Here is an 11,392-nt window from a genome sequence, read left to right as displayed (position 1 = left end):
AAGACTCGGGGCCAAAATTAGCTGGAAAGTTTTGTTTTGAAAGGAAGCAGAAAGATAAGAGAGCAAGAAATACCAGGGCTGATATTTTTCATAATGTGATTTGGGAAAGGTCAACAACAGATGCAGAGTAGATTAAATCTTACTTTAATTTGACATAAACTGACAACAGAAAACTTCGAGCGCACCAAGCTTTTTAGTCTCACAGACACTCACAGAGCTTTCATCTCATTGTAAAGCACCTCGTGCCTAAACTGCTTCAGTTAAAACAATCTGTTGTCAACAAGGGTACAGTTATCAAAGTTAAGAATATAAGGTGCAGCCTCTGTAGGAGGATTCCTTGTACCACAAACCGCTTCCAAACTTACATTTCACGGTCCCTCTCTTATTATTGGCTCTGACTTTCAAGACAGTTATCAATTTCTGAATCTCCTTTAAAATCTTAAAGGATAAATGAAGGATTCAACTTAATTTCTAACCAATTTTCATTAAGATTTGCCTCCCACTGGTTTTGCAGGAAAAGTAACCAGCTGAATTCCTCATAGCTATATTGTATTTTTCCAACAGCTTACAATGTATCAAAGCCATACATTATTAGTGCTTTCATCTGGTAATACATAACCCTGGGGAAAAACAGGCAGGAGGTCGTGAGTGTAAAATTATTTCTAAGTTAAAGTGACAGTTTTACACTTATTCTTTTCAAAGAATTCCTTTACCAAGACGATATTCCCTCCATCATCTGACATCAGCAAGATCAGGAATTACCGAAGGTCCATCCACAAGCACATTCCAAAACAATTAATGTTCATATGGTTTCGAGGATGGCATTATTAAATTAATTTTACTTGTAACCTAGGAGCTGTGAATCATTCAAGTTTCAATAATGTTAGTCCTTAAATGTCTCGCTCAAAGGTAGTACAAAATGTTACTACAACAGACGGAACCGCATCCCGGGTCCTGAGATTCTATGAGAATTCAGAATTCCTTCGCTTGCCGGGGCCATCTTCTCCAAGTCTTTAAGTAAAGTCATGAATTCTCAGTTCAGTTTTCTAGAAGAGGAACCAAAAAAAAGAGTTGAATGTACCTTCATGTGAGATGATTTTTTATTTGTCTAAACAAACAAATCAATTGATATTACATGTGAATTATTTCCAAGCCATTAAAACACATCCCTGCCTCAAGATACCAGAACGTCTGCCCTCTTGAGTTTAAAAACAATCTTCAGGTTCACAGAACTGGCGCAATTTATACCAAGGAGTACAAAATACCACTAAGAATTGTGAGCTGCAAACAAAATTCCTCACATGGGTCCTTGCCCACATATGTCAGCGTTTGCTGGCTCACAGCACAGTAACGCTTACAAGCCGGTTTATCAATGACTCCAGAAAATATATAATCATAACATTCTAAAATCGTGATCTGAATCTAAATAACTCTCAGATGTTATTAAAAATACATTTCTATCTGTCTATGATCTGGTTTAAGAGCCCTCATGATTTGGGTTTTCAAGCTTTCTTCAGTGAAGGCTCCAACATGAGCACCCAGATTTTCAGCATTAAGTTCCCTATAAAGGAATGAGACGGGTGAAGCAGCTCTGGAGACCTAAACCAGCCAGAGCCGCACAGAAGGGTGCCACGAGTGACCTGAGCTACCCCTTCCCAGGGACATGAGCTAAACACAAAGCTGCTGGCTACAGAAGGCCTTTTCTCTACCAGTTCCATGGAATTTGCTCCACTGTGCAAAAAACTCCAGTCATGGCTCCACAGCTTCACAATGAGAAAACCTCACATGGGAGCACAAGACACCTGGTCTCTGCTCCAGGGCAGTTTATGTATTTTAGAACCAATAGTACGCTGACATGGTCAATACATGCTTTGTGTACAGCTGTTCCCTGAAAGCCTGCATGCTTTAATGGAGTACAAGGTGAAACCGGCCATGGGACAAGAGAGAACAACTCATGTTTTGCAATTCCATTTTCTCTCTGAGCGTACTTGATCAACTTCCTACCCACTGCTAAAGGAGATGGAACTCTGGATGGAAAGGTGATGCAGCGACTGTGAGCCCTTCAATTCTGGCTATGAGTAGATTTCTGCAGAAGAGGAAAGGTGAAGAACACAGAAATTTCTTTAGCTGTTTCTGTTCTTAAAGCTCCTCTCATTGCAACACAATCCATGAATGAACAACCAAAACAAGGACCATTCGAGGCTACGCTGTCTCTGTGTCTCACAGAGATACTGGTGTGAACCTTCGTAGACTCTGGCACAAACCCTGGTGTCCAGAACCCACAAAGAACGTTGATAAACTGTGGAGCATTTGGGAAAGAGGCACCAGAATGATTCCAAGACCAGAAAACAAATATAAAATGAGATTCCAGTTGTTCCATCTGTTTTGTTTAAGTAAGAAATTAAGAGATGACCTGGTGGTAGCAATAAAGCACCCATGGAAAACACATCACAGGCATTTTGTCAAATAGATAAAGATCTCAAAAAATTCAATGGATGAAAGCTGAAGACAAATACAAACTAAAAATAATTTACCATTTGTTTATTCATTTGAGCTCTGAATGAGTAGAACAATATATTAGGAAAATTGCTGGAAAGGGCGCAAGTGGTTTCTGACTGAGCCTGTGAATTGACTGAAGGTGACATGGAGGTTGGAATAGCCAATCAAAAAAAGTTTACAAGAACAGCGCACTGTTCAGGACGGGGAGAGAGGGAGAAGATGGCCACTCTAGAGCTATAACCTGAACAACACTGAAGTTCACAGGAGCTTCACATACAATACTAAAAAAACTGCATTGATTGTAAAAAACTTTGTCCTCATAATGGAAATCTCTGTTTGCCAACGTGGAAAATAAGGAAAACGTGGGTAACCACCTAAAAGCTGTAGTAGTAAAATCTCTGGTTTTGTCAGAGTACAAGTGACACCAGTGCTGCTAATGACAGCTCTGGGACAGGGGAACTCCACGGCAGACCTGCACCAGTGCAGGCATTATTGTTTACAATGCCATGGGCTGGGCCCAGAGGGTGGTGATCCATGACAGGATCCAGCTGGAGGCCAGTAATGAGCAGTACATGCCAGTGGTCAGAACTGGGTCCAGACCTGTTTAACAATCTGGACGATGGGGCAGAGTGCACCCTTGGTGGGCTTGCAGATTACACAAAACTGGGAGGAGTGGCTGAGTGGCTTCTACAGGTGTGTCAGCTGGAAAAGGAAGGTAGTGGAAGATGTCCCAGCTTACTGCAGAAGGGTTGGACCAGATGACCTTTAAAGGTCCCTTCCAACCCAAACCCTTCTATGATTCTATGATATGCCAGAGGGTGGTGCTGCTATCCAGAAGGACCTTAACAGGATGGAAAACTTTGTGGACAGGAACCTCATGAAGTACAACAAAGAGAAACGCCAAGTTCAGCACCTTGGGAGGAACAACCTCAGCCACCAGTACATGCTGGTGGCAGCTGAGGAAGCAGCTTGGCAGAAAAGGACCCGGGGGTCCTGGTGGACATCAAATTGAACATGAGCCAGCAACGTGCCCTTGCAGCACGGCAGCCAAAGGTATTGAAGGCTGCATTATCCCTTTCAGCAGCTCCAGGAAGGTGATCCTTCCCCTTTGCTCAGCACTGGAAAGGACACATCTGGAGTGCTGTGTCCAGTTCTGGGTACAAAAGAAACATGGACATACTGGATAGAGTCCAACAAAGGACCTTGACAATGATTAAGGAACTGGAGCACCTCTCCAAGGAGAAGAGATGAGCACTGGCACAGGTTGCCCAGAGAGGCTGTGAAATCTCCCTCCTTGGAAATTATTTAAAAGCCATCTGGACATGGTTCTGGGCAACTGGCTCTGGGTTGGACCAGACAACATCTAGAGGTGCCCTCCAACCTCAACCACTCTGTTTCTGTGATTTACCATATGAGAGTAAGCTATATAATGAAAACTGTCAAACTTCAAAAAGCTAGAACAATTCAAGCTAATTCTAGTAAAATCCACGCATTTGACAACTCTGCGGACTGACAGAGGAAGAACTTAAGAGCATACTAAGCTAACAAAGTCAGGCTTGAGGCTGAAGCTAGTAGATAGCAACTAGAGAACATTCATTTATCTTCTGATTCTTGGAGAGCTGAGAAAAGCTAAGATGAGAATACAACTGTTCTGCAGTTGGAAGAAGTCAAAGCAGATGTTACAAAAATATTGTGTTATAGAAAGGTGCTAGTAAATGTTAAATTACGTGACAGATGGGACTCCACAGAAGATTTGATAGGGAAAAAAAATCTCATAGCACAGGGAGACTAGGGAGTCTAGAAGCAGTGAAAATGGCTCAATGGCTTCTCACTGGGAGTAAGAAGGCTAAAGAACATCATGGAGACGCTTCCAAGCTATCCACCCTCCCCCACCCGTGTATGCTCACTGAAATTATTTATCCTGCATCACACTTCACGGATTAATCTAAATAGCCACATATAAAGCACATCACACGAAGTCAAATTAACCAAGCCCTTCTGAAGTAACTTTCAAGGCCAAGAAAACTATACATGTCTCTTCCTAAAATTCCCAGCTAATGGAAAGCACTCCTTCTGGCTTTCACAATTTCTTGTTATTTGGCTTGAGTTCTTGGGACCGAAACATGCAACTTCCTATCACAACCATATCAAGAACTCCTCTACACAATCTGCTTCAGCCTGGCCTCTTTGGAGCTGCGAGTCACTGATGCATACTGTGGAACACTGAGCTAGTCTTGAAACAAAGAACTCAAGGAAATAGGATTTATCAAAGCCATGACTATCAAGCTCCCCATTTTGATACTGACCTGATGTTTCAGCCTTATTAAGAGCATACCCTTGCATTCTTCTTATGCATGAAGGCAGTATTTTATGTGCTATCTAGATAACACAATATACTATGTATTGGTTTTAACAGATGAAATGCAGTATTTAGGCCCTATCAAATGCACTTCTTTACCTTCGCTTTCTTTGAAGATACACATGTACCAACCACTGGGCAACAAATGGCCATACAATAGCAAAAGCTAAAACACCAGGAGAAATTTCAAAGGGCCACCACGATGGTTTCTACAGGAAACAGAAAAAAATTCTAGTGAGCAAGCTGTGTGCATATACTGACCACCACTTGTATGTTCTCAGTCACTTCAAATGCTACCGCATCAAAACAGAAAATACTAGTAAGATCAAAAAAAAAAAAAAATTAATCTCTTAAATAGCTACTTCAGACACAGATTATTTTTTATCTCCTCCTTAAGGGAGAGACAATACGAAAAGCTCATACTAAGTGCTAGATATAAAACATTCATCTCGTCTTTATTCACTATTCACACTGCTTTTTGCAAACAGAATAAACAATATGTTACCTTGTCAGAGGAGGTGGGCTGATAATTTGACTGTAGGGTTGCAGATTTTGCCTATAAATACAAAGAAAGGCTGCTAAGTATAAAAACAGAAACTGCAATTAAACTTTGTCTGCTCCACAAAATGAGAATATGAAGTTTTTCATCTTGTGAAGGCTTTGCAATCTGTATATATGACAGGTTAAGGAACAGAACCACAACATGCAACCCCCCTTTCACCACTTAGTTTCCAACTTAAGTCTCATGTTTCTATTAGTTTATAGCACTTTTATCACATCTCTCTGTTAAAAAATGAATCAGTATTGCTTGCTGGACCTCTTTACAGTTTTTCAAGGCCCCCCTGCCCCACCTGTCATCACAACTTCCTCAACTCTAGTCCAGCCCCAGTAGCAGTGACCCAGAGTAGAAATACCAGCAGCTTAATTTCCATGATTACACGTTTCAACACTAGCCTATACAAAGACAAAAAGCACTGGTTTAGTTTGCCCTGAGTTACATCTAACAGCATAAAGGGAAGAGAATATTCTCTTCCAAGTCTTCCAGGCAATCCAGAAAATGAGACATACCAGAAACTTTTCAAGACTATTGCCATTCACTACTGTGGTACTTCTATGAAAACAAAGTAGTTGGGTTTCAAGGTCTTTCTTAACGTATGTAAGTCTGAAACAGAAGCTTCCATTTCTCTTCAGTCAAGGGGAATAAGTACAGCATGAACTACTGGGGAAGAATCTTTCACTATTTCTTCATATATTGCTCAGGCAAAAAAATAAAATCCAAACATCAGATGCTTGAATAGCTGTGACAGCGCAAAACCATTATCTTAATAAATTCTTTTCCTTGGCTCCCTCAGATATGGAATATGTGCATCCCACAGGATACTGCTTCTACTGCACTCTTATTCTTGCACAATGTATCAGCAAGTCAAATTAAACCAACTATTTTTAGGTCACTGGTTCTATTCTCCTGAATATACAGCATTTACATTGAAATAGAAAGAAAAAGAAACACTCTCAATAAATATCTACACTTGCTTAAGACTTCTTTTGCCTATCTTGTATACACCATATGAAATTCCAAGAAAGATGGATTACTTTGCAGGGAAAGAATAATATGAACAATCAGCCTTCTACTAACTGAAAAATGGAAAGAGAATTTCTGCCTACAAACATTTACCAGTCTGGAAGATTAAGATAATTTCTCACTTCCTTTGAAAATGCTTTGAGATCTGATGAAGAAATCATCTGGGATCATGTATTACTAACATTAACTATGGAATCTCTACATAGCCACTATGTAATGTGTATCAATAACTAGGGATAAGATCAGTCTCATCAGAAATCAGTAAAATAATATACAGTTAATTTCTAGGCCAAAATGCATGGTTTTGCTCCCATGTACAAGAGTCCTGAATTGAGTTCCTGAGAAAACATACCAATAAGAAATTTTAAGTAGGAATAAATTACAGAATATAACTGAAAGGTGTTCACAGTTTAAGAAAATATTGTCTGCAATTTTAACCTGAAAAAGCCTAAAACATATCCAAGGAAATATAATCTAAAAAAAAAATCAAATAACTTCAATGAATAATACCTGTGATGCTGTAACCGCCTCCAGCATATGCAACCTCTGCAGGACATTCTGCATGTCTTCCTGTAACCGCATCAGCACTACTGCAATCTGTTCATTGAGGCTACTCCTTGGTCCTCTGTCTGATCCCCAGCGCTCTCCATCTCCATCTCCATCTCCACTACCCATCTGTCCACCTTGTGAACCATCGCCTAGAGGCTGAAGTCTATGCCCTACGTTGAGGGAGAAAAAGAGAGACATAAAACATAGAATGGGCTCTCAGCTCTATTGAAAATGCTTTTCACCAGTTCAGTTTTCTCTCTCCCAAACTCTGTGCGGTACTCCTAGCCACGGGCTATATTCAGACAGTTCAAAAGCACTGGGAGGTTTCTGCAACGTCACTTGAGACGTTTTCCTACAGCTTCAGTGTGACCCTGTCATCCAAGGTCCTAGCACTGCATAAGCCTTTAGCAAAAAAAATATTAATTCACATCCAGCCAAGCTCAGCAGAAAGTTCCGCCCTAACAAAAAACAAGTAAGATCTGTCTTATTAGCAAGGTATGTTTGAAGTTTGATACCGTCACCAACTGGAAAACAACACTGGAGCAGAGTGATGAAAACAGATAATCGTCTGAAGCCAAAATACTCCTTGAAAGCACACAGAGCTAGCCTATCATGTTTCTGCCTGCAAGAAGCAAACGTAAGCAAAACAACAAAAGCGAGAAGGAGAGATGGTTAAACTAAACATGTTCTTTATAAGTTTCCAACATAAATGTTGTCTTTGGATTTTCTTTTAAATTTTTGCACCTGATCACGTATAAGTGCCACACAAACAGGTGAGCTCTACATAAATAAAATACTTCCTGCGTTTTTTTTTTTCAGTACAAGAAAAAAACTCTATCCTTGTCTTTGCAGATCATATCACTGGAACATGGTGCTGCTCCTAGGTGACAGTATTACAGCACAATGGAATTAATAAACGCAGAAGTCCAACATAAATTGAACATCTGGACTACTATGTGATTAAGTTTTACAAGTCATAATAGGTAGTAGTAGAATCACTCAAAGGTGTGGCTAACAATCCAATTATATAGAACACAATGTGTCACTGATACCTTTCCAAGATGTTCCATGGTTTCAAATAAGACACCACAGATGCATAAATGCATATGCATTTAAAAATAAATATGTAACCTGTAAATAAACTCTGCTCATGCACGGACAGGTTCTGAAGATTACATTTCTAAAAAGGCAGGTGCCACAAACAGCAGCTGGTGTGAGGTGAGTCAAACTAGAAGAAGCCGATATAGTTATACAAGATCTCCATAGCACATGAAAATCCTTTTGTAATACTTCTTATAAATGACATAAATGCTCTGAAGATAAAAATTGTTTGCTACCCACTATAATTAGGATTCTGTTGATTCTGTTTTGTTGTTGACAGACATACTATACAGCACGACTATCTTACTGGACAACGTTGACAAGTGCTTCTCAGGCACCAGTAACTTATGGCAGTCAGGAGAGTGGGGAAAACAAAAGCAGCATGCACAGTACCTCTCCCTCTTCTGACACTGTAGAAATCTGCTTTTTCTCCACCTTTCTTCTCCTTGTGAGGGCCCCCATTACCGGCTTTGCCATCTTCTCCTCCACATTTGACTTCACCTTGTTCTTGAGCTGCTCCTTCTGCAGTATTTCCAGATTGGAGACTCCCGTAAGTCATGCAAGTGTGCCTTGGAAAATCCGTATTTTCTAACAAAAGACTGTGATCTACATCCATGAAATGGGATGAATGCTTTAAAGATCCTTTAGCTGATGTGATGATCTCCAAGGGCTACAAATTAACATTAGCAAGTAATTAAATTCTGTAAAATGTGAGAGTTAAAAGGAAAAAGAAGCATCATCATCTCTACTTTCACTTTAAGAAAACAGTTTACCCAGAATTGTTTTCTTTTAACAGCACATTCTACAGGAAAGCAACTGCTCCTTACTATAGTCTAAATGTCTTTTTCAGATTGAAAAAGTATTCGAGGCAACTATTCTCAAAACAATGATACCACTTGGAAATACTTTAGACACTTTGAATGTACCCAAGTACTCAGCAATCACTAAAACAGGACATTAAGATTTGAAAATGTTCAGCTTTCCCCTGTAAAATTGGCTTTGCTTTCTAGACAGTGAAGGGGTATCCTAACTTGGATTCGTGAGCCACACTGTCAGAAGTCACATGCTATTAGCAAACTTGAGTAGGCAGTGTACACTCACAGCAAAGACATCATGTTGTTTATTATCAAGTTCAAAGCAGCTTGGCTGCACCCTGTGCCCCTCACTAAAAGAAAGGTATAGTATTCTATCAACTTCTCGCTCCAAAGTGGCAGTACTGTAAAAATGGATGACACAGGTGTTGTTTAGGTCAGAATCACATATCCTGCAACAGGTTTGCCTTAAAGTGGTTCAAGCAACCCTCAGTTCAGTGCAAGGACAAGCACTTGCACAAGTCTATGCTGAAGCAGACCAGGGACCTCAGCCTGCTGAAAAAAAACTACATGAAAGAGCCAAAACACCCAAAAGGAGAGGCAAAGAAATGGAAACTGCACCCTAACCGCTGTTTGTCAAATAGCAGTTCATAAACCTCTATCATCAGAACTGAAGGACAGAGTGTTTGTTACATCTTTTCCAATAAAACCCTCTATTTAATTATTTAAATACAGCTGTTCTAGTTTGAACTAATCCATCTGTAGTTCTACTTGTATATTTATTCACATATACCTTAGCATTTGTTATTTTTTTCAAAACTAGGACTCTTCTTACATAGGCTGGGAAATTCTGACAAATTATCCACCCACTTAAATTAAATAATCTCAAGCAAGCTCAAACAATACACAAGATGATTGGGAAATCACCTAGATAAGAGAGCTTGTAGCACTTCCACCAAATCACCTTTCCCAATATGCTTCATTACTTGCTGAAAATTTGATTTGCTAAAAGGAATCCTCTAGATCATTAGGAAACACCTAGACAAGAGAATCATGCAATATTAGAGTGCTTACTGTTTTTTCTGATCCCATGCATCATTCATATATTCCTCCCCAGAATATGGAAACTAGGCATTTGAGCACAATCTCACCAAGTCTCAACTTAAACTGGACCTCTGGAGAAGATCCAAGCCAGTAAGTCAAGTGACACCACAGTTAATCCAAGGAGCAGGAACACAAATTCAATCAAAACTAAATCAACACAGTTGGTGTTCACCTTTTATATGAAAGTCCAAGATATACATTACAACCAAAGAGAGTACAAAAGAACCCAGAAATCATTGTCATCTCTATTTCTGTAGACCTAGGCCACTTTCAGGCACTGGACTACTAAAGCTTACTCTTTATTTATTCTAGGAAACAAATTCAGGATTCATCAGACCAGAAAAAGACTTCTCCCTGCTTCTTAGAGATAGCTCCATTCTGGTCCTTATATATATTATGAGGACATTCATTGTGGACACAGCCCTTAGTTTCTCTGATGCCTTCCTCTCACAGAAATTCTCTGAGGGCAAAAATGTCAAGGCTTTTAGATTGGCAGTAACACATTGTAAAAGACTGAAAACAAAAAACAAGAGTCCAAACAGGAGAAAGATAGGCGTGAGTTATTTCATTCACATCTGCATTTCCAGGTGCACATGATAGATAAGGAACCTATTAAAAAACAAGCATACTAGTTTTAAAATACATCTAGGAATATTAAGCCTCACCTCTTCTAGTCCAAGTTGCTCCATGGAGTCACAATAAACTTCACTGTCTGAATCACTGGTTAAGTGCTGAGTTGCTGAGACCTCTTCAGCATTCTCTTCATTTGCACCTGTGTGTGAAGGAGATACAGATGCAAGCTTTGTAAATGTGAGCCAATCCTGGCAGAAAGCAAAGCAATGAGTTAAAATATCTGTGTGAGCTTCAACTCATGACCCTTTTATCTATGACTTTCATCCTATAGTTAGATTCTGAATAAAGAGGTTACATTAACACAAGAATTACATAAACTTTTACTAATTGAAAACTGTATGTCACAGTGGCATTTCTGCATAATAAGTTAATTTTACCTTGTTCATTCCACTCCTTCCTTAGCTCTGTATAAAGCAGTTTTGCCTAAAGTTATCTATTTGTTTTAAAATTATACATTTAGACATTGGTTTCAACAAACTCTCATTTCTAATATGTTTGGCCTTTGAGAATGCCAAATAAGATATTAGTGATTTTCATTTCACTACAAATTTGCTTTCAAAGGCAAATAGTATTTGCATAGGTAGTATAATGATTTCAAAAGACAACAAATTATTTCTGTCTTTTGGGCCTCTCCGTCTCTGAGTTAATCTCTCTTTCTGTAGAAAGCCTTCCTTTAAACCTGTATTAAATTTGATCTTCTTTGGAGTATTCTTTCTTCAGGTTTCTGCACCTGAAAGACACTGCATCTCTGAA

General features: G+C 39.4%; 1 protein-coding gene across 2 annotated transcripts in view; it reads right to left on the bottom strand.

Annotated features, from left to right (window-relative positions):
* Window positions 1-149: 149 nt before the first annotated feature.
* Window positions 150-11,392, bottom strand: part of ACBD5 (acyl-CoA binding domain containing 5) — a 28,264-nt gene continuing 17,021 nt past the window's right edge. Inside the window, exons 8-13 of one of the 2 annotated variants that reach the window (XM_054057635.1) lie at window positions 10,672-10,778; window positions 8,484-8,760; window positions 6,951-7,159; window positions 5,364-5,414; window positions 4,958-5,067; window positions 150-1,046 (exon numbers count right to left, since the gene is read on the bottom strand). In XM_054057635.1, coding sequence (XP_053913610.1) covers window positions 1,034-1,046; window positions 4,958-5,067; window positions 5,364-5,414; window positions 6,951-7,159; window positions 8,484-8,760; window positions 10,672-10,778 — 767 coding nt within the window. In that variant the 3' untranslated portion in view covers window positions 150-1,033. The remainder of the gene's footprint in view (window positions 1,047-4,957; window positions 5,068-5,363; window positions 5,415-6,950; window positions 7,160-8,483; window positions 8,761-10,671; window positions 10,779-11,392) is intronic. The other variant, XM_054057636.1, reaches the window with a different exon arrangement.

Source organism: Cuculus canorus, chromosome 2 (genome assembly GCF_017976375.1).
Source record: "Cuculus canorus isolate bCucCan1 chromosome 2, bCucCan1.pri, whole genome shotgun sequence".
Lineage (NCBI taxonomy): Eukaryota > Metazoa > Chordata > Aves > Cuculiformes > Cuculidae > Cuculus > Cuculus canorus.
The sequence above is the reverse complement of the archived record's forward strand: the minus strand, read 5'-3'. Positions and strand labels throughout refer to the sequence as shown.